Source organism: Pituophis catenifer, unplaced genomic scaffold (assembly GCF_029215685.1).
Source record: "Pituophis catenifer annectens isolate HBS135680 unplaced genomic scaffold, rPitCat1.0.hap2 SCAF_1, whole genome shotgun sequence".
In the NCBI taxonomy this organism is placed as follows: Eukaryota; Metazoa; Chordata; class Lepidosauria; order Squamata; family Colubridae; genus Pituophis; species Pituophis catenifer.
The window spans coordinates 317,186,940-317,213,728 of record NW_027256881.1 but is presented as its reverse complement, the minus strand read 5'-3'; the positions used below and the strand labels follow the sequence as shown (position 1 = coordinate 317,213,728).

The window sequence follows — 26,789 nt, the reverse complement described above, 5'->3', positions numbered from 1 at the left end:
AGATTTCTCTCTTTCTTTACTCAACTAAATGAAACCTAAAAAGATCTGGAGATGAAACCCGTTTATATAGGTTTATGCAAATAAAAATAAACATATGATTAACCAACATGATTTAAACATATATGTGATTGGTTCATGTGATGGGTGCATATATGGGGCAGTTTTAAGGAATAACAGTGTAGAACTACAAAAACAATGATGTATTGACAAGAGTATTTTAGTATATAGTTCCTTTCTAAAGAATTGTTTTTTGGGGCTTATCTTATATTGGCTTTGTTTCCCAAAGCCTTTGCTTGCCTCCCAGTATATTTTCTGAGCTTTATCAACATTGCTTGGCCTTCTAAATTCTTTTATCACTGAGCTGACATGGCCTATTGTTTGGGAAGGCAATTTAGGTAGAGGAATGTTTTGCTTATCCTAACCAACACCATGTTTTCTCCTACATTATGCATAAGAATGATTCTTATGCATAATGTAGCATGACAAAAGAAAATTAATAATGGGGATAGTTAAAAAATCCTCAATTTGTCCCCACAGACCAACTTCATTTATAGAAACTCACATTCCACCACTTGAAGTGTACAACCATTTATAGGTTATCTTTTTAAGATTACCTCTCCTCAGTTCTCTTGACATCGCAGCTGCTTTTTGACCTGAAATTTAGGACAGCAAATCTCTGCGGGGCACACTTTTGTCCGGTTTCAACTACGTTTCAGTAATATATAAAACAGGTTTATCTGCAAATAAACATCGTCATGTAAAATATAGTAACTGTGATGGGATTGTGTTTTATAGGAAGAACTTGCTCCCACAAAGCCAACAATCATTTTATACAATCCAAATCCGATTCTATGCCCCCCCCCCAAGCATTTTATAATTATGGAACATAAAATACAGTGAACCACCACCTGCAGTGACTCCTCCTGTATAAATAAGTTCCATTTAATTTGGGGATGTGTGTGCCCTTACCGGCGCCATTACTGGCACTAGTAACTTTTCCTCAGCGCCTTGAAATGAGATCCTTGAAGCGTCAGCCTGAGGCGTTTTAACTCTGTTCAAGATGAATTCTTGTGTTCCGCCAAAGCTTCAGGGAAACCGTGACCCCCGTTAGGCTACCTAAACCCAGAAGAGAAGTGAGCTATTTTGAGAGTTCAGGCCTGGGCAAATAACGCAGGCCCGCTACGTTTTTTGATTTCCTCATGTGATTAAAAGTAACTCAATGACTGGGTTACTCCCGGATTGCCACTTTAGCTCAAAGGCAGCGTCCCCTCTGTTCCTTCCTGGTGAACTCGTGTAAAAAGGCCGCTTCACAAGAGGGAGTTTAACGTGGGCACGAGAGAAACCCTGGATAAATGGGCATGATTTGCCTATACGGTAGTCCTAAACGTGGTTATTAGGGAGGAGCTCCCACCGAAATGAGTATGGCCTGTCTCTAAATAAACCCGTCCGCTTCCGGCTACCGAAAGGCCTCGCTTGCCCTTTTTCCACCATCAAAAAACCGCTCCCGTCCTCCCCGAGGGAGCCAAAGACCTTCTGGAAGAAGCCGCGGCTGAGCAAAGGCGGGGTGGGGGGGGGGGAGAAAGGAGGGAGGAAGAAGTAGCGGGTGGATATTTCATTGGACGGCCGCCCAAGTCTAGCTCCGCCCTCTTTTAACTCAGAGCTCCTCTCCGAGACGAAGCCGACCCCGCGAACAGAAAACCAGTAAAAATCGGTTGCTGGGCAAGGTGGGGCGTGGCTGGCCAATAGCGAGGAGCGCTGGAGAAGGATGAGGAAGAGTGGGCGCGCACACGCCCCTCCTTCCTCTGAGTCCAGGGCTATTCCTGCACGGGGGAGGAGTAAACGGCTCTTGTTGTCGCCGAGATCTGGCGGGGAGGGGGTGGGGCTCATTTGCTGCTGCCACCGCCCTCTCCTCCTCCTCCTCCCCCCCCGCCTCGTCTCCTCCTTCCTCATCTCAGCACGCAAGCATTTGGCCATCCCAGCCCCTCTAAGGGATCCCGGCTGGCTGGGTTGGGAGCCAGCGCCGCGCCGCCCAGCCGAGGGAGAGGGGATTCCGTGTGTCCCTCGACTCTCTCTGGAGCCCTAAGCAGGTAAGCGAGACCCTGGCTGGCTGGCTGAACTCGGGTCTGAATCGCGGGAACGATGGACACGGGGACAGGCGTCCGGGAAGGTGCTCCGGGAAGCCAAGTGCGGGCTGGTCGCGGCAATGCAAGGCGAGGAAAGACTCTGCTGAGCTAAATTGAGAGGTGGAGGTCAGGAGTTACAACTAAAAGAGACCTGCATTTTGAGTATCTCGGGGAGTTGGTAAGGAAATAGAGGCTGGCGAATGTGGCGGGGGAAACTTATGATTGGGGGTATCTCGGCCAGAAAAACTAAAGAATTGGGGGCCTGGGAGGGGCACCTTACCAACGACGGTGTGAATCGTCTGGGAGAAGCTTACTTGGGTTAGCAAATAACTACGTTGAGCAAGTCGTCGTCATCCCCCCCCCCCAATATACACAGGCACCGTGAGCTGGGGTAATCCCCCCCCCCAAAAAAAAACATATTTTTCAGATGTTTGGAATGATAATTGCCATCATTTTGCTTGCGATAATAGGGGTCGCATATCACATTTGGAGGGCTCGGATTTGGGGAAGGAACTACAGTTATATAAGGAAGACTGGGAGGGAATGATGGATAAGAGCAAGATGATGGTGGGTATCAGACTGAGATTCACAAAAGCTGCCAATAAGAGGAAATTAGGGGTTTTTTTGGGTTGGGGTGGGGGTCAAAGAGTCTGCTGCTAAAAGAGGAGAAAAAGCCAAGTAAAATTAGTGGGAGGAATTGAGGAGCCCACTGAAGAGATGGCAAGGAAGAAACTGCTGGTGCCCTGGGTGGTATTTGAATGTGGGAAACAATTTTGTGGCAGGCTTGTGGGGCTGAATGAAGGCTTTAGGAAAAGTGGGTGGGGCGTGAATTGGGTAGATTTAATTGACTGAAAGCAGTAGAGAATCAACTGAGGTTTGTTTCTGAAGAGTGGTGCTTTGGTTTAGCTAGTCAGGGTCATGTATAAAAGATATATAGATAATATAGGTTACTTTTGAGGCCATTTTTTCAACCAATGAGTGTTAGGAATACAGTATGAATGGGAGGTGAAAGCTGAATCCAACAATCAGGGAGGGATACTTTACAAATGTTGTGTTGCAATGTTTGGAGAGGTGTATCTTGACAAAGAGATTGAATTTAGAGAGTATATTTTCCAGAAACACTCTTTTCTTGGTAGGATATTGTAGTATAATGGATAAAACATTGGGATTGTAGAATAGGCTTAGAGTATTGATATCTAGATATGTTTTTGGAAACATTTATATAAGGTAGCTGAATAAGATCCCATGTAAGTTGAAGATTGATTAAAAACAGGGAAAAAGTTACTGCCAGGAAATAAATTTAGAGCTGTATAAAAGGTGTGGGGTCTCCTTCAAGTGAGCTTTAACCAAAGAGCTATAACTCTGTCCATCCAAGTATTAACCTGACCACACCCAGCATAATTTCCAAACTTATGCAAGGTTGGCCAACTTAGAATAAAGTTGTATTCAGGTGATTTGAAACAGCCTAGTGGTTTCTTTGTGGATGAATGATAAAATACTAATGTTCCTATTATTCTTGTTTTTTTATTTTGGAGGTGGCTACTTTAAATTCTGCTTTTGACAGAAAAGTAAATTTTAAAGTAATACGCAAATTATGCAAAAAGTTTCTATTTGAGTATTTAGGAATATTTAACATTTTCATTGCTCCGAAGAAGTGTCACGCAAATGGGGATTCATGAGATCTGTATCTCAAAATGAAGGATATATTGATAAGTATGTAAAAACTGATTAAAAATCTAGTTAATATTGCATATTTGAAGAGAAGAGAATTGCATTTAAAATAGAAGTCCAGTACTATAAGATACATTAAATTTGTGTGGGGCTTATTAAAAGAAATTGTGGGAGGATTGGGCACAGACTAGAAACTGGATGGCTAGAAAGCAGATGTGGAAATTATTTGAAACTTAGAACATTGGCAGCATATGAATGAAAAAACATTGAAGTGCTCAAGAATGGTCAGATCAGAGATAGAAAATGTCAATAGGAAAAAGTTCTTGGGTTAGGGTTAGGATAAAGATATTCATCTTTTGCTGGAAACTATCTTGTGATTAACTTTAAGGTGGGCCTAGCTATGGTAGGGACTGAAATAAAACTGTAATTATATAATTGGATGAAAAATTTAGGAACAAGCTTACTATCAACAGAAGTTTTAAGGAGAAATGTTTTCATTTAAGAAATGAGGCGGTTTGAATAAGTTTGCAAATTTGTAAAGCTACGGAGGTGTAGCTTTATCCTTAGGAGCAGAATTGTAATGAGGTTGTCTGTTTTGTTTTAAATAGTTGTCAGTCTGGAGTAGGAAGTTATTTTTCATCAACCAGAAAATAAGAGTCCTGTAAACTAAAATCTTGCTACTGTGGGAGGTGCATGCAACAGCTTCCAGGAACTTCTGTCTAGTTTCATTTTGAATACACTGCCCCTTGTGTCTTAACTCTAATAGAAAATGAAATGCAAAAAGAGGACAATTTCTCACTGCTTTGGTTCCTTATTTTAACAGTTAGAAACAGTTCATTAATGCCAAGTTTAAAATAATGTATTAAGGGCTATACTGCTTTAAGTTTGTTACATTTCTTTAAATTATTGAGTTTTCTACAATAAGCAATACTGTGATCTGAAATTAATCATTTATATTCTTTGTCTATTTGCTGGTAGTAAACTTCACTGGCAATTTCTAATAGCAATTAATGACACATATTTCTGTCCTGTAGTACTTATTTTACTCGTAGGTGTTATACTTGATAAAAAATTAGATTCCAAATTAAAGACTCTAAAAAAAGTAAAGCAGAGAATAATACAATCTGAAAGTATGGCCTATGTAACCCTCATAGCATCTTATGCGGTACAGTACAGAATTTTGAAGATATTGCTTTGTCTGGGTCTTCCTATATTTTTGGAGGGGAAGATCCACGTATAGGGAATAAATCAGTACTACATTTTTTATTTTGGCCTCAGTGTGGTTTTGTAGAGGGGTGTGCATGATGCCTAAGTGTGAGATTTTATACACTTAAAAGCATATCAAGTTAATCTGAGACTTTTCAGCTGTGCTATTAGGGCTTTTTTCAGCCCTATGTGTGATGAATAGCAGTGGTGGTAGTTATCTAGTAGGGAACATTGATATATAATTATTTGCTATACTGTACAGCGATCAGTTATTAAATACATTTATTTACACAGTGCTACAAATATCAACAAGGCAGTAAATATGAATTAGAATATCCTTATTAGCCACAATTTAATTTTTGGATTAATCTTTGTAAAATACTTTCACAGTAACTAAATCTTTAATTTTTCTTCAAAATTGCATCATTTGGTTGAAAAGGACTGTTGACATATCAGAACTGTGTGTACACAACTATTTTGGACAAACTGCACCGTATATGAACTATTCTGAGTTAAACTATTTTTAAGTTTAAGGCTTCATTCTTTTTCAAAATGCTGTTTCTGAGATTGCTTAAGGATTTCACAGGGTTGCTGCCTGCAGGCTTCCTTACAAGTTGTAATAGAAGTAGAATTTTAATCTGCTATTCCTCAATTCTTCATAACCCTCATACAGACCTCCTGTCTATCAGCCACTCCACTACTGCTATCTTTCTTCTTTTAGATAGAAGTATGATTCAGGGAAAAGGTAGCAAAATCTCTTTGTACCAATAAAGAAGTATTTTTGGCTCAGGGTTAAAATGAGGGGTCCTTGGTGTTCTCTGGGCTTGGTTGTTTTCTTGCAGATATTTCATTACCCAAACTAGGTAAACCTCATCGGTGCTAGACTAACTAGTATTGATTTTGAAAACTAAGAAAATATAAAGTTATAAAGAACAAAAAGCGAAGTCTCCAGTCCTCTCCTGCTGCTGTACTTTGGTTGATAGTATTCTAAGCCACTACAGGTAGTTCTTGATTTACAAGCACAGTTGGGATCGAAGGTTAACAAATCAGGTGTGATGCGGTTTTACGACTTGGTTGCTGCTGTCATTAAGCAAATCCAGCTTCCTCCATTTATTTGCTTGTTGGCAGCTCCCTAAGAATGTGATAAATGGTGATCACATGAGCCTGAGACGCTGCAACTGTGGTAAATGCATACTGATTGCCAAGCATCCACATTTTGATTATATGACTGCAGGGACACTGACGGTTGTAAGTGTGAGGACTGGTCAAATGTCACATATTTCAGCACCATTAAAACTTCAAATGGTGGTTAAATTTTCGATCACCTATAGTTACATGAATGGATATATTTTTGATTTGAGCTTATTCTTCCCCTTTAACTTGCCTTTAAAAATGTACGAGATCCTAAAATCTAAGAGAACTAAATTGTAGGAATGAAAACAGATTCGGCAGATGCTACAAGCAGAATCCTAAAGGGTGTTTACTTAAGTGTAATTCCCTTTGTTTTCAGTGAAACTTTATTCCTAATGAGTATATTTAGGATTGTCAGTTTAAAAAACTGTTTACAGATCTATATAAATTTTATTAAAATTTTTAAACATAAAAATAAATTAATAAACTATTATAAAGTAAGGGGGGAAATAATAAAGTACAAGAAAAGAAAAAAATAGAAAAGAAAGAAAATGCAACAAGTGGCTTCCTATATTCACATCAGTTATAAGTACAAATATATTTTGAACTCTCTAAAGTTACATTATATTGCTTTTTCTATAATCTATCCTGTCTAATCTTCAACACTATATCACAAATTCACTTTTTTCATTTTTATGCAAAAAGTCGCCAATAAATGTAGATGTCTTTTCTATAATCAAAGAAGTCAATATATCTTGCAGCAAAATCTGTCATTCCTCCTTAGTGGGTAATGTAGAATCTTTCCATCTCTGTCCATACAGCAATCTCAGTACTGTAAACCATATATTGAAATAATTTTCCATTTAGTTTTCTAACTCTTTACCAGTGTACAAATCTTCTTGCAATGGCTCCCATTCAGTGTAGTTTACGTTAAAATTTTTATAGATTAAACATATTCGTAAGCTGACAAATCAATATTGGTTATTCAGTTCAAATTAACTGTCAGTTTACTTTCAACAGAAAAAGTTGTGTTGATGAAGGTACTTCTTGTAAAATCATATATAAATTAATGTGTTAAAATAAAGTACTCCTGGAATTTATGAATCTTTTCATGCTATTTGTCCACTCGGCTGGGTTCTACTTACCTTTACTACTGGTTCGCAACAGGAGCACGCGCAATATCAGGGTGATCAGCCCAGCTGGGCGCCCCACCCCCAGGTGTGTGCACAAGAGGTGGCGAGCATGCAGGGGCCGATGGTGTCCGGCAGCAGCTGCAGCCTGCTGGCCCCTTGGTTGGCGACTGGGGTTGCATAGCCCGTGCAGCGCAGGTGAGTTGATTACTTATCCAAGCAGCAGACGGAGGCATGGGGGGGGCACATGATCTGGACGCGGGCCATGGGAAAGCTGAGAGTCGGTGGCTTGGAGCAGACAGGTAGCCGTGGGAGGCTCGTCACCTGCACTGCGCAGGCTGCAGCTGTTGCCAGGCACTTTTTGGGGGTTGGGCTTATATTAGAAGCAGGCTAAAAACTCAGGCTAGGGCTTATTTTCTGGTTAGGTCTTATTTTGGGGGAAACACAGATATATATATATATGCATATTCTTTCTAGCCAGGTTTTATGCACATAAAAGCCTACGAAAAAGACACACACACACACACACACGTATGTATGTATGTATGTATGTATGTATGTATGTATGTATCTTTTTTCTTTTTCGTAGGCTTTTATGTGCATATTCTTTCTAGCCAGGTTTTACCTACGTAGAACAACTAAGTTTACGTAGGTAAAACCTGGCTAGAAAGAATATGCATATAGATAGATAGATAGATAGATAGATAGATAGATAGATAGATAGATAGATAGATAGATATAGATATCTCACACACACACACACACACACTCATGGAAAAATTAGTAGGCCAAAGAAATTTAGGCATTACAAAATATTCTTGCATTTGTCCTTGCTTCCACCACTTCAGACACTGCCTTTTGTTTTTCTGTTGTAATACACATTTGAAATAAGTCAGTGTTACATTGATTCATAACAATTTTTGCACGTGCAGCACTTTTGACATCCTTTCATGTGGCCATTAAAGACCAGCTGAGCTCTTCATTTGAAATTATTTAAGGCGTGCTGACTGGAGTTTCTTCTTAACCAATCTTACTTCAAGAGTACAGACAAAAACACTGAAAAATGTATTCAAGTGTTTGCTGAATGGAAGATTCCTTGAAAATAAGTTAATACTAGATTACACTGTCCTGTATTCTTTCCAGTCCCAGATTACATGAGGAGCTTTATTTTCTTATTAACAACTTTGGAGATGGGTAATGGAGTAGCTAGCAGCTCACCTGCTTCATCTGCATACTTTGCTCCCTCCCTCTTCATCCTGGTTAGTTTTAATTGAATTTTAAACTTATGATCTTTTATTATAGTGCATTTTAATAGAATGTCTATGAGCCATCAGAGTCACTTCTGGCAAGATGGGAAGCATACAAGTTTAATAAAATAACTTGCATATTCACATTAATAAAATATTCTATAAAGATGGAAAGCTGTGTTCACATTCAAACAATGGGGAAATACTGTTTTCCTTCAGATCTTCCAATGAACCTGTGGAAGTTAAAGAGAGTTTGGGCAGGAACATCTTTCAAGCCTTCAGGTGTTCAGGTGAATGTCTTAAGTGCACTGTAATTTTGTTTATATGTAGCCCTCGCTTAGGCTACATAATTGGAAACCGTAATTTGGTTGCTATGGCCGGAAGTTGCTAAATGGAAAGTCATATGATTGTGATGGGCTTTTGACTGCATGATCGTATTTCCCCTTCGGTCATTAAATGAAGTGCTCTTCTCTATTAACTCTGCTTGTTGCAAGCCGAGTTGCAAAGTGTTGCACTGGTGATCATGTGACCATGGGACATTGGACATTGTGACAGTTGAAAATGCAAAGATTGGTCACAAAGTTATTTTTTTTAGCCCCACTGTAACTTTGAATGGTTGCTGCACAAAGTCAGCAAGCAAGAACTACCTAGTTCTTTGTATGTATATGTATATTGATACTTATTTGCTTATTGCAAAAAATGAGCATTTTATTGTTTTACTGACTAACTCCATTGGAAAAGAAGGCTTTGAATCTTTCTGTCAAGGCCCTTTGTCTCTGTCAGTTTTCAGACAAACTGGCATACATGTAGTTCTTTGGTGAGCTCTCATGTAGACGCTAGTCAGATTCAAACTTGCTTCGTTCCTACAATCTATATTGTGTATAAAACAGCTTTTAAGCTGTTCTTAAGCCAAGACTAACTACACTCATCTTGTTCATTTCTCTTTTCATTTAGAAATTAAAATACTATTTATGTGACTCATAGGTTTTGAGCATAATGCTCATTTTTAAGTAAACATGTAATTGATTTTTATTAATCAAATTTAATAGTGCAAATATACTTAATTTTCAGATTAAATGAGCAATATAAAACAAGCAAATTCCTCTGTAGATGTGCGATTACTTTGACTGTACTAGCTATTTCATTTATTTTACAGCTCAAATTATTTAACAGTAATTGTATTCTATCTATGTCTTCTGTCTTTACATCAACGATAAACAAAAGATAACATCTCTGGCTTCTTTCAAAAACATTAATTTCCAATTTATTATGTTTTAAATTAAAGTGATTGGCTCAGATAAATCAAATACATAATTCAGGTTATGGAAGTCAGAACATCACTAATGGGAACTCTTAATTTCTGCATTTTTTTTTCACAGTACTCCTTGAAATATGTTCTAATTGATGCATTTTACAAAAAAGAGATAATAGCAAGAATTATTAAAATGTATTACTGGTTCATAAATGTTGACATGTATTCCAAATAATGCTACTACAATTATGTAATAATTGTATAACAATTATGAAATATAATAATATATAAACATGCTTCAATAAACTAGTAATTACTTTGTCCCAGGGAGACAATTGTTTAAAACAAAATTAAAAAATTGAAGCAAGAAAAATAGCTTATTTGAGTGCTTGTATTCCCATTTTTTGTTTCTTACCAAAAACAGAAGTATTGCACCATAGTTGTTTGATTTGCTCCTGAATTTTGGCATCATGTTTTATAGAGCCAGTGTCAACCTCAAAGCGCCGTGGTTGTCATTCAGGTGGACGGGGGGGAGGGAAAACCCCACTTACCAGTTGTCATGTCCAGAGTGCGTACCGTTGCTGATTCCACCCTGCTCGCCATTTCCACAGTAGCTGCCAGCACGTGGAAGCCTTGGATAAGATCGCTGCCGCTGAGGGCACCTCCATTATAGCAGCTCCAACGCTATTGCCGCTGCACAGAAGTAACTACGCGACTTCTAATATTAAAGACTATTCCTTAGTATTTCGACAAGCTGGAGGGGCGGAGCTTTGTGTACTATACCCACGATGACAGAATGTAACTAGCATTGGGGGGGGAGTATGGGGTGGAGTCACAGGATTGGCGGGTAGCTTTAAAAGGTTATGGGAAGCACTGCGCAGTAGCGCTGACAATATACCATTCTCCACGGGTGTTTGTTGGTTCGTGCCGGAGCCAAGAATAAAGATTGCTAAAACACAGATAACTTCTAGTTTGAGTCTTATCTCACCGCAGAAATCCGGAACCTGACAGCCAGGAAAAATAGATTTTAGAAGCTACAAATGGACTTTTACAACACAAGTTCTCCCATCACTTTTTTAATTAAAGGATGAATGAAACATATCAGAAGAGCTCAGGGGCACATATATAATTGTATGTAAATATTTTAGTCTTTCCTATTGTTTGGGATTCATATAAAACATATGCCAGTAGATGTAAGATACAATGTTTAGTTTAAAATACAATTAAAGTGTTGAATAATGTTTAATTTCTACATCAATTAATCAGAGTAAACTATTATAAATCTTTCTTGTGATGTTATTGTAATACTATGTTTAATACCATTTGAGATTCTCTTAAAAGTTTCTGATGACTCATCCATTCATTCAAATTAGAGGCCACCCAGCTCTGGACATGTTATGGCAATATAAGCAAGGGACACTATAAAACAATGAGAACAAATTTAATGCATGTCTGACAAAAAGATAGGTATTTCATTCAACAACTTTAAACAAGAGCTCAACATTACTGTATCGCAAGTACAGTACTAATGGGGGAATAGCCGGATTTTCAATGTCATCAAGTTGGAAACCCTCGGGGGAGGGATGCAATTCCAGAGGGGAGGTCTATAACAGAGAAGGCACGCTTCCTAGGTCCCAATAGAGGGCATTGTTTGAGTGAAGGGATCTGAAAGGCAAGATAGACAGTACTTCAGATAGTCAGACCAGTGCCATGTGAAGGGCTTTATAGGTGGTAACCAGTACCTCAAACTGTACCTCATTCAGTGGTTCCCTACAGATTATAAACAGAAGGGGCAAGAGCATCAGGCCCTGAGGCACCCCAATGGGAAAGGTTTTCTTGTTTGGCCTCTCCTCCCCTGTACAAGGGACATGGTGGCTCAGTGGCTAAGACGCTGAACTTGTCGATTGACAGGTCGGCAGTTCAGTGGTTCGAATCTCTAGTGCCACGTAATGAGGTGAGCTCCCGTTACTTGTCCCAGCTTCTGCCAACCTAGCAATTCAAAAGCATGTAAAAAATGCAAGTAGAAAAATAGCGACCACCTTTGGTGGGAAGGTAACAGCGTTCTGTGCGCCTTTGGCGTTTAGTGATGCCAGCCATATGACCACGGAGAATTCTTCAGACAGCACTGGCTCTTCAGCTTTGAAACGGAGATGAGCACTGCCCCCTAGAGTCGGAAACGACTAGCAGTTGTGCAAGGGGAACCTTTACCCCTGTCCAACACCAACTGGAATCCTTCCCGGAGAAAGGAGAAACCCCCTCCCTGAATCTCCACATTCAGTTAAGTAGGATACCATAATCGATGCTATCAAAAGCAACAGAAGGATCACAGAGAGCTAGGAGAAATATGTTGTGCACATGTGCATGCACCCGCACACACACACATCCTGACTGCCTACCATTCCCAGAAGTCACCAACAGGCATGATCAATGCTATCTCTGTACTATGCCCTGATCTAAAACCTGACTGAAAGGGATCCAGATGATCCACTTTTTCCAGGATAGCAATAGCACTTAGTCTTATATACTACTTTACAGTGCTTTACAGCTCTCTATAAGCAGTTTACAGAGTCTACATATTGTCCCCAACAATCTGGGTCCTCATTTTACCCACCTCGGAAGGATGGAAGGCTGAGTCAACCTGAGGATCCTCTGGATCTGTTGTTTGACCCTCTTCTCACCAACTTTTCCTTAAAAGGGTTAAGCCTAGACAGAAATCTAACTACATGACCCCTCTCAGAGAGAGCCAGTACAAAACAGGAAAGATATGGATAAAAGTCATAGGTTTAAATTAAGGAGAGAAGCAACCTAGAACAATTAATCAGTGGAACAACTTGCCTCCAGAAGTTGTAGATGCTCCAACACTGGAAGTTTTTAAGAAGAGATTGGACAACCATTTGTCTGAAATGGTATAGGGCAGTGATGGCTAATCCTGGCCATCGCATGCCAGGAGAGGGGGGGGCGGGGGAGGGTCGCGCGCACACGTGCCCCAGAGCTGAGCTGGCGTGCCCACTAATATGGCTCCGCGTGCCACAGGTGCCCCAGGTTCACCATCACAGGTATAGGGTTTCCTACCTAAGCAGGGTTGGACTAGAAGGCCTCCAAGCATGGGTGCTATTCAGCAGGTACTGACAGGTTCTGGAGAACCGGTAGCGGAAATTTTGAGTAGTTCAGAGAACCAGCAAATGCCACCTGTGGCTGGCCCCAGAGTGGGGTGGGAATGGAGATTTTGCAGTATCCTTCCCCTGCCAAGCCCACCAAGCCACACCACACCCACCAAGCCATGCCCACAGAACCGGTAGTAAAAAAATTTGAATTCCACCACTGCCTCCAAGGTCCCTTCCAACTCTTCTATTCTCTTCTATTCATTTCTCTTCTATTCATTTCTATTCTAAATTCATCCCAGGTATGCTCACAATACTATGCCCTAGTACAGTTTTCAAACTTAGCATTTCTTAGTGGTCTATCTGAAGTTTCTGAGCTCTGATTAGGAAGGTGAAGCTACCTGTAAGAGTATACCCCTTTAAACAACTTAAACTACTATATCTTTTAAGTAGTGATCATGTAAGTGTTTTGGTATATGGTAAATTAAATATTAGTGTTGTCTTGCTGCCTGATTGGTTTTTGCAGATCATATTAAAATGAGCTGGGGGATACCAAATTTAGAAAAATGTAATTTTATTTTAGCACTCGTATTGGTTTGGAAGTGTGAATTATGTAAATGTGAACCCAACAAATATATGTCTTCCTGAAACCTAACCTTGTGGAATATATTGATTTAATTGTGTCTTAGTCTTATTCCTAGCAACTACATGGGCAAGTCTATGCAGTTCTTCTGACATTTTTGGAAATAATTTTTCCTTCTTCCTATGGTTGAGACCCCAAATCACCCAGTTGCTTCCCTGTCTAAAGCAAGACTAGAAATCCGCAGTGCTCTTAGCATTTGCACAACGTTGGCTCTCATCTTTGTTGGAGGTGGTTTCCTCTATCTAGAATCCTACTCAGGGAGGTGGGTGTTCTTTCTTCATCACTGAACTACCATCTTGGGGCCTTAAAACCTGTATGTTATTTTACTTCACAATCTGTCAGAGACTTGATTGATCACCATGTGATCTTTTAGTCCATGCTTAACATTTGTTAGTCCATACCATTTTTCCTGTCAGTTGGTTATTGTTTAGGTTCATATTTAGATTATAAATATGAAAAAAAATAGCACTTACAATTTTTCAGTGTAAACAGGAACATTACAGAGTGAGTAATTGGGCAATTTTGAAAACTGCCCCAAAAGTTTATTTGAAAAAAATTTGGAGTGGTGATATTCAGAAATAATCTGAAACGGCAGCTAATTGTGATGCACAAAGAACCAGGTCCAAAGGTGAAGAGTTCAAATTTACTGATTTATTGCTCAAACTCTGCCCAGTAATCTTCTCAGCTGATGGTTTGCCCCTGGCTAAAGCTAAGACTAAACTGATTCCTTGTTTGAATCCTTCTCTTGGCTCTGCCCGTCTCCTATATCACCCCTTCCTCAAAACAGCCCTCCCCTTCTTCCATGGCCTCTTCCTCATCTGAGTTCTCATGAGGGAGGGGAGGAAGTGAAGCCGTTTCAGAGGAGACCTCCTCCCCCTCATCTAAAAAATACTTTGAAGCAGGTGATGCTGGCTGTAGAACATCTAGGTGACTAGCAGGTTTCTCCTCTTTTTCCTTCGGAAGTGAAAGCCAAAACTGGACGGTTGGACTGTCCAGTGTCCCACTGGGGATATGCACTCAGTCTGGTTATGTTGTGGCCTGCCAGCGGCCTGCGCAGATCGTGGCTGATCCCGATGAAGAGGAGGCTGGTGTGGTGTCGCGCCAGCAGCCTGCACAGCCAGCACTTGCGTCGGACAACGAGGAGGCTGAAGAGGATGTGGTGCCAGAGGCAGAGACTCAGCCAGGGCCTTCAGAACCTCCAGAGGTTCCTTCAAGTGGAGAGAGCGGAGTGGAGGAGCCTCTCCTCAATGTTCAAGCACGCAGGGCTGCCAAAAGGCAGGAGTGGCTACTCAGGAGGAGGCGGTCTCCTTGAGAGTAGGGCTTGAGGATAGTTGGCCACTCCCTTAGCCTATTTAAATTGCACACCGTTAGTAAGTTTCTTTTTTTTTTTAATTTTAATTTATTTATTTATTTAAAAACAAAAAAGAAATAGTCAAACAAACGATCACGACAGAAACTTTACATGATATTTACGCTTTCTACGGTATGTAGGCTTCAGTCAAATTTAACAAATATTAAACAAATCTCTCACCAAACTGTTGGAAGTGTGGGGAGATCGGCACCTATTTCCACATGTGGTGGACCTGTCCCAGGACGAGGGAATTCTGGAAAACTATACAGGCATGGATTATGGAAATCACAGGTTATAACCTAATTCTGAAACCAAAGTACTATCTACTGAACATTAGGCCAGATAATATAGGCACAAATATATGGTGTCTGTGTGTATTTATCACCACCTCAGCAAGAATATGTTTCGCCCAACATTGGAAGGGGAAAGACCTGCCGGCTGAAGATTTGATTCTGGAGAAAATTTTGGATTATGCGGAAGCCGACAGACTTGACTAAAGCATTGCGAGATCAAAAGGACTCCGTATATTTCCAATGTTGGGACAAATGGTATGTTTGGTTGAACAACAGACACCCAAAAAGTCAAGTATAACCATTAGTAAGTTTCTTGCTAGAAACAACTCGTATTTATTATCAGAGTATATTGGTTTATCATATCTTGTTTTCTGGGCTGGTTGCCAACCTTTGCCAGTCTTGTTTATTCTTGCTACTTAATAAATTTGATAAGGACCGTTGGTGTGTGTCAATATCCTCGGAAATCCGGAGTTGGGGCAGAACAGGTTAACCCTTCACTTACAGATTCTTTGGGTGGTGCAGGGCAGAGAGTTAGGTGTTTGGAAGTTTGTGGCTTTTCAGGGAAGTATTGGTGGAATTGCTGCACCAAGTCAGGGACATGGACATGAACATACCTGGCATATTCTAATCCACATCTGGATTCTAGGTACCCCTTCCACTGCATCAAATACTGTGTACTTTTGCCCCTTTGCCTACAGTCCAGAATTTCTTCTATGTCATATTCCTCCTCCCCTTCCATAATTACTGGCAGTGGCGTTGGGTGCTATGAGCATAAGATTCTAGGAGGTTTTTGTTTGACAAGGTAGCGAATGGTGGAAAACTGGGTGGACTTTCATGGAGGGTAGCAATTGCAAATGAAAGGCCGCATTGATCTGCCGGAGGACCATAAATGCCCTCTGAACTTGGTATCCAGCTTCTTAGAGGGTCTAGGTCTAGGAGAAACAAAGAATTTGGTAAAGAACCACACTTTGTCTCCTACAGCAATTGGTAGCCCTTTATATCAATGGACATCTGCAGCCTTCTTGTAAGACTGTCTGTTCGAGCTGTTGTTTCAATGGGGCTTAGGTAGCCAGATGTTCTTGCAAAATAATTAACTGCCCCTGGGATGGTGCCCTCCTCCCTCAAAGCTGATGATAAAACCCTTGGGTGTCTGCCATGCAGAGCTTGAAAGGGGATCATAGTAATCAATGTGAGCAGAGCATTATTGTAGGAAAATTCTGCTAGGGGAAGCTATATGGGGCAGTCACCTTCAGTGCAGGTATAGTAACATTTTAAGTATTGCTGGAGCATCTGTTTAGTTTTCTCAGCCTTATCATTCATGGCAGGGTGATTGAGGACAAGCTAACCTGGAGATTCAAAAATTGTAACAGTGCCTTCCAGAACCCAGAATAAATTGACTGTCCCAGTCTGATACCAGTATGGACACCATGTGATCCAAAAAGAGTTGAGCTGTTTCTTTGATAGTGGGCAAACATTTGCAAGGCATGAAATGAGGCATTTTGGTAAAACTTTCCGCTACAACTACTATAGATACAGTATATAGCCATGGACCAGAGGGGTGGCCCATATAATAAAATCCATAGAAATCGTATGCTAAGGATGAGGTGGGGTTGGGAGTGGTGGTAAGAGGCCTTCTGGCTTCTGATGATGGTATCTGTAATTATAACCCTATGCATGTGGCTCAGAGGAAGGCTATTAAGAGTTTCCTTCCTGTCCTTCATTGAGATGTGCAGGATTGCTACTCCAACTCGTTCCCATTTTTTTCAGTCCAGCCCAATGGAATACTGAAAATCAATTATTTGAATGGGCTCAAGGCTGCCAGCAAGGTAATTCGAGTTGGTGTAGGGAGAGAAGCCAACAACAACAGAAAGATCAGGTACAGAAATGGGCTGGGTAAATAAAAAAGAATCAAGGGGGAAAAAAATCTCCCATTACCGTATATCCATCCATTTTGGAAAAACAATTTGATTGTGTACTGGAATGCTGCCTGCTCCTCCATTCTAAGGCCTTCTTTCTTCTCAGGCACATGATCCAGAATGGAGCTCCTATTAAAGGGCTGGTAAGAGTTCCAGAAGCTGTATTTTGTATGTAGCTTCTACCTTGTTTCTTTCTTCTTTTTTTTACTTCAACATAAGTGTTTTTTATATGCCAGGAGTTGCTTAAAGCCCTCTTCTGAATACTATGTAATTATCATGAAGAAAATCTTAATGCTTTAAAAAATATTTGTCTGTTTAGCTGTATTTGTTGCTTCAATTCAAATGTCTATTAAAGCCTTTAACCAAGCTGCGGATTTAAATTAAAATGTATAAGAAGCGTTAGAACAAGTAATAATTTTGCTCAAACCATTTTTTTCCGGTATGCATCAAGACTCAAAAAGTCTACCTTCTGAGTTGGCTGGGGAGGGGCCAAGACAATCAGCATGATCAATATTAAAAGTATTCATTGAAGAGCCCAACTTTTCTTCAAAACCCCAACTATTTTAATTCAAATAAGAGGAAGTGATTATTGATGCTTTATCTTTTTGGTAAAGTGGAGGGAAAGAAGAAGGAATTCTCAATCTTTTTATATTAGCTTTGAAATCAGAACTTGTAAAAGAGGTTGTTTATTATGATCCTGCATCCTAAGTGCTTTATGAAAATTAACGATATGCATTTTTATTAGCACAATATGCAGGAGTTTTTTCTCTACTTGTCAGAGGAAGAATAAAGAGACTAGTTTTTCAGGGACATAGGTTTGTAGGATTTCAGTTGCTCTTGCCTACATGCCGCTAAATACAAGATCCTGGCCAGAATTCCTGGTTTTGTTTTTTTTAAGTTTTCATGATGCTTTTTTTCTGGTATTAATAATCTAAAATTCCTTAAATTCTATTCCGTCTTACCCAAATTACTGGTTAGAACAAGACAGATGCCTTCCCTTGTCCAAGATCTAAATGAAGAAGATGCAGCATATTAATGTTATATAACTATCCCTAATTATGTGTCAAGGGGAAGCAACTCTAAGGTCATAATAAATGAAGGAATAGAAAATGAATGGATAAAAATAAATACTATAAAGTCAGAAATGCTCATTGGTTCATTTTTTTTTCTTCCAGGTTCATGTTGGGAAAAGGTTTGAAACGCAAGTTAAGTGATTATGAAGAGAACATGGCTGGTGTGTCAAGTGCCTTTGATTCCAGTCGAAACCTGCCATACCCACTCAAGCGTCAGTTGGTGCTCAATGTTTGCCTTGCCAAGTTACAGACATACAAGATGCTGGTGGAACCAAATTTACATCGTTCTGTGCTTATAGCCAATACTGTCAGACAAATCCAAGAAGAGATGAGGCAAGAAACTAGCCAACAGTCTGTTAACATGTGCAGTGGTTTAAGTACTACCCCTTCCAATTATTTAGGTTTTGATTTCTTTGGAATGCCTTCACACTTTTTTCCTGGTATTATTCAACCGGAATCATATGGTTATGAACCACGGTCTATGGAAAGTCCAATCGAAAATAGCTTGTTGATGGTTTCAGATAATGACATGTCATCAGCCATTTCCTCTATTCTAAAAGATTTGGACTTCATGGAAGATGTGAGTCCACCTTCTTACTTGGCTGGATCTGGAGATGATCAATTCAAGACTTCTGAAATGTCAGTTTTTAAGTTAGAAGAAGATAGACAAGACCTGAAAGGAGTAGAATGTGCATTTGGTTCCTTTGAAATTTCAAATTCAACTAGTTACTTGAAGGACTTAGCTATTGATGACATATTTGAAGATATTGACACTTCAATGTATGATTCAGACTTCAATTGCCCCTCACCAACTCCTCCAAGAACACTGTCTGTGGCAACAACAGAAGAAACGTTGAAGACATTTCCTTCTTGTAATTCTTCCTCAGCAAACAACATCCCAATATGCAGAAGTGATATCACTGATTTAGACCATATTATGGAAATTCTTGTAGGGTCCTGACACCTTTGCTAGCCCAAAGATACATTTTCCTAAGCTGCCATACAATGCTGATTTGAAGATAAGTCCCAGAGGAGAGCGAACTTCAAAGTGTTATGCCAGGAAGGGCAGCTACAGACATTTTTCTTTAATGGTTCTCAAAACCTCCCTAAAATTCCTATAAACCAAAAAAAAAAAAAAAAAGTGACAGCCTGTTATATAAAATGGAGTATTTATTAAATCAATTGTGCAATCTTTTTAACTCTTTTAGGCTATACATGATGAATATTTCTCGTGTGTTTCTAACTTTTTAATGTGCAATTTTCAATCTGTGTGAAGGATTTGCAAAACAGTGATTTTCATAAGGGGAAACATCATCTGAAGTCTAAAGATTTATTTTTAGTATTAAATTACATTCTTTATTGGCATTCACTGAAGTTGCATACATGGATTTGCAGCCTCTGTACAGTATATTTTTAAAGTATTTAAGAAACTACAGATCTCTTCCCCTTTATTGAAGATTCTAGATACTTGGCAGCAAAATCTCTTGCATTTTGTAAAACATTTAAAATTATTTATTTTTGTAAATTTTATAGTCTTTTTACATTTTATTACAATATTCTAGATCAGAGATGAATTTCTGGTTGGATGTGGCTGGCACTACCTCTGTTAGCAGAAATGCTTTAATTCTTTGCTTTGTCTTAACACTGCAGATCTTTTAGTTCTCCTGGATGATATTTCTGGCGGTAGAAGCAAACACAGCAATTTGCTGATTGGTTAAATTTTATGGTATTTAACTGTAATTTATATGTATATTGTCTCAATTTTAGAACTTTGTCAGTATTATGTGCATCAATTTGGAGGTAATATGGCTTTTTACAATTTAGTATTTTCTGTATAGTTAGAGCTATTTTAATTTTCTGAAACAGAATTTTAGATTTTATGTGCAATATATCACTTAAGCAGGCCACTTTTGCACATCCTGTATTATAAGGAAATACATAAAATCTAGACGATGGAAATTTATAATAGTGTATTATCAAGGTATACCGCACAATTCTGTCTGCTGGCAGTTTTGTGCGAGATTTGTAAGAGTTGAATATGGCTTGCCTAAGCACCGCTCTGATTTTGTACATTTCTTTTTCTTAAAATGGAACCTTAGTTGTCCAAAGTGCTTGCAATGGATTGTATCTTCTTAGTGGCAGTTTTTTTATCTTGGTTTGGCTAAATAAAGTTCTAATTGAATAGAAGTCCAGCAAATCATGTTGCCATATGAGAGTTAGTAGTCTGCCTGTAAGAATTACACTTCAAATTAAAGAAATCGTGTTTTTTGCCACATCACAAAATGGGTTTGACATTTGCACATAATATGCTGAAGTGTTCAGTTCGTTGTGTACAAAACCTGTCCTAGTCCAGCTTTGGTGCTACTTGGCAGGCTGTCTCAGTGCTGGCACCATTTGGGAACAGCTCTGTATTGCCAAAATGTTGACATTCGAACCACAAGCTTGTAAGCCTGTACTGTTCCATGGTCATAGAAGCAGCACCTGCTCACTTCTTATTGAAGCCATGTTCTAACATTACATCCCTGAGTCCAGTTAAGTTTGAAAATGATACAATAAACCACTTATTGACCAAACAACAAAACAGACATAGATAAGTTTTTTAAAAAATGGTGGGAAGAACAGAGAAAACGTTGCCATTCTATCTACTACCAGATAGACTTTTATGTGTGTATCTATCCACCTATTCCTCATTGCTTCCAATGCTTGGAAGCAAAACATCCATACTTGCTTACATATTCATAGAATCTAACTTTTGTTTTTCTTTAACAAGGTGGCAGGGGGAAAAAGCCTACCTTTGAGAACACTAATATTTGTAGGTAAGTTTTCTAGAAAGATGGTAGGTACTTTTTTAAATAGAACTATAGAATACACATTGGCTAATCTTCATCTGAATTGCAGTAGAAGCCGCTTATTGTATGGCCATTTTCCGATGGCAAATTCTTGGCATGGAGATTACCTACCGTAGTAGGTTGGACACCTTAAAATAATCTATTGGGGCTAACCCTACATTGAGGATCTCATTATTGCATAACAGTAACTTGCACCAATATCACCTTTCATTTCCATCTCCCATTTTTTGTGGTGTTGGAACCAATCCACTACTCGACTTGAAGTGCAATGAGATTCGGTCACCTGATGTAGTTGCTGCATTATGTAGCATTGCATTTAGGAATGAAAGGGAGCTTCTCTGAAGCTGAACGCCCAGTAGTACCATTTTAAGAGATGTAGAGTCAGACATTCATGGTGCGATACTAATAACCAGCTGTAGAAATGCCAGGAAGGGTTTCTGATTAGTCTTAGATTGAAGGACTATTTGAAGGCCTCAAAGACTGCCATTTAGAATAAAAACTAGACTATTGACAAAGCAACTACTGTAATGTTAGAATATGGTTGATGCATTCGTAAGAGTAGTGATTATCAGGATGTAACACTGGCTATTGTTCACTATCCTGTATCAGTCTTATTTTGCCTTTTCCTTCTTTCCACTTCACTGTACAAAAGGAATCCTCCAAACATCAGTAGAGTATTAAGATTTTGCCTTATGTTTAATCTTCAGCAAGCATCAAATGCAGTCTTTTGTTGAAAACCCGTTCTTCTAATTAGATACAGATTAACAGCATTGGAAGAGACCTTTAGGTCATCTAGTCCAATCCCCTGCCCAAGTAGACCCTTCACCATTTCTGACAGATGGCAGTCCAGTCTCTTCATGAAAGTGATTAAGCTCCCACAACTTCTGAAGTCAAGCCGTTCCATTGGTTAATTGCTCTATCAGAAAATTTCTTATTTCCAGGTTGAATCTCTCCTTGTTCAGAATATGCATTATTCCTTGTCGGGCCTTCAAGTGCTTTGGAAAATAGCTTGACCCCCTTCCTCTGTGGCAGCCCCTCAAATATTATTAGTACTCAAATGAATTAGTATTGGTTCTTTACCCTGGACCCAACTTGAGTCATGATGGAGCTGGATTCTACAACTAATGCCAAGTCAATCCAGTTTTATTTGCTTAATGCATACTTTAGCAGTTGAAATGTATTTATATACATAGGAGATTTGCAGTTACATCTAAATCATAGCAGGCCCTTTTGCAAAATGTTTTCTATCTTTTATGTAAAAAGGGTTAGATAAAAAGAACGTATACAGTTTGTACATAATGCTTCTTTGTACATAGAAAATTAATCTAAAAATGGGCCCGCTACACTGTGATGTAGTGTAGCCATGTAGCGGCTAAAATATTTTTTAAAAGTCCCTTAATAAATATTCAGATCTAATTTGTTGTCATCTACAGTTCTTAAGCTTAAAGATTCAACAATCAGGTATCTAAATTGCACAAGCAATATACCAGTGGCAGAAACATGAAGATGCCAACTGTTGATTAGGCATCTCAAAGGAGATCTGGCTTGAAATAAGGATTAGGTCTTACAAGCTTTCCTGGAAGGTAAAGATGTTCATTTTCCTCCTCGCTGCTCCGACACTCCACTCAATGGGATGTTCTTCACTGTCATTAGACTGACTGGGTGCCACTCAAAATTTCCTCCACAGCTTGGTCCTGCCCACTCTAACTGCGCATGTCCAGTCTTTTCACTGTCGCTGGTGATCAGACTGGAGTGCCCTTTTCCCTATAGCATTTAGCGACTAATTGATATTTAGATTTGCGAAATTTGGACTGGAGACTGAAGAGAGCTACGATTTCTAATTGATTTAGGCGTGCTGCACGATCAGGCGTTTTCATCTTCAGAATACATCCCAGAGTGGTTTCCAAACTTATCTGAAAACATTGGCAGAAATCATTCTTGAGCATCAAACAGCAATGCCCTAAGCATTGTATTTTTCCACTTTTTTGGGACATAAAGGCCTCTGGTCAACTTCTAGCTTCAGAAAAGGAAACAGGCCCCACCTAATTTGAAAGTTGTGTTTCTTTTGTGAAATGGGTAGTCCTGGGGTTACAGCACAAATAAGCCTGGAATTTCCATCACTAAAGCAGCCAAAGTTGAATGTTACATGACTGCATTGCTTGGCAATAGCAATCCTGACAGCCATTGTAACCCAGGACCATGCAGCTTGTTATGTGGGAAGAGCTGGGAATCACAGGCAAGGAGTGTAGGGAGATGCCATGGGCAGGGATAATACAGCTTCACAATCCCGGTGGATTTTCTCATTGACTTTGTTTGTGGAAGCCAGCAGGGAAGGTCACAAATTATTATGAGATTGCAGCTTCCTGCAGCATAGGAGCTGAGCCACCAGGAGTTGATCACATAACTGCAGGGATGCTGTGAAGACCACAAGTTTGCACACTGGCCATAAGTCCCCCTCTTTAGCACGTCATAGTTTTAATTCATCTAAGAGCTTGCATTGGAGCAAGAAAAAAAAAAAGAGTAGGATGTTATTTTAAGCAACAGACTAGCAGCAAGAACATGTGCAGTGGCTGTCAGCAGTTGACTGACCATCATAGGACAAATGATTTCCTTTAATGTGTCAAAACATGTTCATGGTAGAACTTTTACTTTTGATTTCAAGTTATGCAAGATCAAATTTGTTACATTCTTATTTGATAATGGTTGACATGAGTTTATATAGATTCCAACCATCAATTGCACACACATTTTATGTACAAGTTGTGAATAGTAAGTGGTTAGACATGCAGAAATCCTTATCTAAGCCCCATTTTTGCAGTTAAAGGGATCCCATAAATTCCCTTTTTGGGTGCTAAAAGAATGGGTTATTTTACATCTGAGCTAGCACAAAAAAGCCACTTGGGGAGATGAGGATACTTATTTAAAAGGTTCATATAACTGCCCATTTTAGTGCACAAATCTGGGTTCCTCACAATAATAAAATTGCAAACTAGAAAAACTGTCGCCTTGAGCATCTCCTAGCACTTGGACTTATATACCACTCCCCAGTGCTTTTCAGCACTCTGAATAGTTTACAAATGCCAACATATTGCCCTCAACATCGCCCTCATTTGCCCTCATTTTACCAACATCGGAAGGGTGGAAGGCTGAGACAATCTTGAGACAGTCAGAATTGAACTCCTGGCAGGGGGCAGAATTAGTCTGCAATACTGCATTCTAACCACTGCGCCACCACAGTTCCCAATACTGTGGTTTCCCCAACAGCCATCCATAAGCTTCCAACATTGGACCATAATACCTGGGTAAAAAGCCAGGTCTTGATGGCCTTCCAGAAGGCTAAAAGGGTGGGAGCCTGCCTGCCACAAGGGAGGAGCATCTATGGAAAACAGTTCTAGATCCCTCAACTGTACATGGCAGCATTTCAGAGAAGCCTACTCTACCCGGTAGGATGGGCATACAGGGCTTTAATGGGAGCCAGTGGAGCTCATGCAATGGTGTAACATGAGCAAACCTAAGGGCTCCCTACACTATTTGTGTTCTGCATTCTGGGCCAGATGTAGATTCCTGGTGACCTTCAAGGGCAGACCCATATAGAGTACATTGCAGCACTCCAAGAAGTGCTCAGTCTCCTTGAACAGTGAGATGGGTGGCATATAAATTTAATAAAGTGATCAAGAAATGATCGTGAACCAGGCCTCTCCATTCAAAAAAAGGGTGTAATTGACATACAAGACAAATCTGTGCAAATCACCAGAGGGGCCAAAAACCCAAAGTCACCCTATTTTGTAAAAATAATAAAGGTTGGATACAAATCAATAATCTTATCAGGGTTGAGTTGAAGTCAATTCTTCCACATTCAAAACCTCACACCCCCTAGGCACTTGGTTAGCACTTCAACAGCATCACCTGGCCAGCCCAGGGTGGAAATATGTACAATCATAGGGTATCGTCAGCATACTGAAATACTACATCCTATGTATGGGTGACCTCATTCAGCAGTTTAATGTAAATGTTAAAGAGAAATGTGAGACCGGAGCCCTGAGCATCCCTCAGTGCAGGGCATAGGGCATGACTTCTCCCCATCACCACCACTGACTGGTACTGATCATGAAGGAAGGAAAGAAGGAAGGAAGGAAACCACTGCAAAACAGCGTTTTTCACTCCCAACATCCAAAACTTTGGATAACAAGATGGGCAGCATAATCTGGTTTAGAAAGTTACTGTATCACAACTGATGGTATTGAAAGCCGCTAAGACCCAGGAGAGCCAGGTCAGTTGCATCATCTGTCCCAAGTCCAAAGAGATCATCTTCAAATGCAACAAATGCCATCTTACTATATACACCAGTCTGGACTTTGATTGAACTTGGGGTCCAAATAATTGGTTCCATCCAGGGCCCTTTGAAATTGAGTGCCAACTCACATGCACATGTAACCAAGAGGATTTCTGCACTTGCATCAGAGACAACTCATAAGAATGGCTCAGATTGTGATGGTTTCAGGGTTACACACAGAGAAGTCAATAGAGATTTGTTAGTTTTGTCAACTTTAGATTTATTAATGTTACAAGCCCTCAGACAGTGGTAGAAACATGTCTGCATAAGTCTGACGCAGCTGTTTAGTAGCTAAACAGCTACTCAAGCAGGGTTGAAGAATCCTTCCAATGTTGCAATCATTTCCAATGTGACTGATAGTAAGGGACACTCAAGAGTTGTAGCTCAGGAATGTCTAGAGCAGCACAGGTTCTCACCCTTGTCTTACACAAAGACAGCTGCAAATTTAACTAAACTATTGTTCTAAAAATGAATGGTAGTACACAAAAGAGTGCTCAATAGGTTTTACTCCATTAACCGAGAAGAACCTATGCAGACTGTAAACATAGTAGAGGATAGATTAGGCTGCATCCAGATAGCATTTGTCCTGGCAAGTCAGAAGCCACGCGAGTCTTTGCTACTAGTAAGCCAATAGGTATGGACTAAAAGGCTTTATAAAATTTACCAGAAACTCCGAAACATAAATTGCAAACAATTTAAACCAAAAGAAAGAAGTTACTCTAAAACAAGGGGAAGTTAGAGTACTTGATTGTTCATGATAACAGAAACTAAGCATATGACTTCACATACATTAATGGCCATACTGAAAAATCTATTTTCGTAACCATTTCTCAGTTTTGAAATGACCTGGATATTAAAGTAAGGTAAATGCTGAAGTATCTAGCTGCAGCAGCAAGATGTAAAAGTACAAACCAATTTGAATACAAGGGATGCCAGACTTCGATGGCAGACTTTTCTGTACCAAAATCAGCAGACTAATATGAAATGGTTCCCTGAAGTTTAATAAAAAGAACCTAAGATACTTTTTTTAATAAGTGCTAGTTTTAAAAGCCAGGTTTCCAATATGAAACATAGGAAATATAGTTTTATAGAAATGAGGAAAGCAGGTACCCAGGATTGCTTGAGAAAAAACATAGCAAAAAGTGAACTCTGCAGTGCTAACAGAAGCAATTCATTTCAATGTGCACATATGCTCATAAATGGATTTCAGCCATTGAGTTTGCCTGCTACTCAACTATATTAAAACAAGAATAACAAAATAGGTATTTGCTTTTAATGCTATACAACAGTAGAGTTCAGCAATGCAAACCAAACATTTCCAGATTTCTTTCTTCGCAAGTATGTCACAAGAAGGACATACAAGCCTCTCTTGTACAGACTTAAGTGTATTATGCCTATTTTAGGGTGTACAGTACAGCTAGTCAATCTCATAACAACACAAAAATTATGATGGAAGGATCTTCAGGTCAC

General features: G+C 39.6%; 1 protein-coding gene across 1 annotated transcript; it reads left to right on the top strand.

Moving 5' to 3' along the window:
- Positions 1 to 1,965: 1,965 nt before the first annotated feature.
- Positions 1,966 to 20,493, top strand: LOC139308142 (SERTA domain-containing protein 2-like). The gene is made up of 2 exons (XM_070931593.1): positions 1,966 to 2,087; positions 18,240 to 20,493. The coding sequence occupies exon 2, from the start codon at positions 18,244 to 18,246 to the stop codon at positions 19,096 to 19,098; it is 855 nt and encodes a 284-aa protein (XP_070787694.1). The 5' UTR covers positions 1,966 to 2,087; positions 18,240 to 18,243; the 3' UTR covers positions 19,099 to 20,493.
- The last annotated feature ends 6,296 nt before the right edge of the window (positions 20,494 to 26,789 follow it).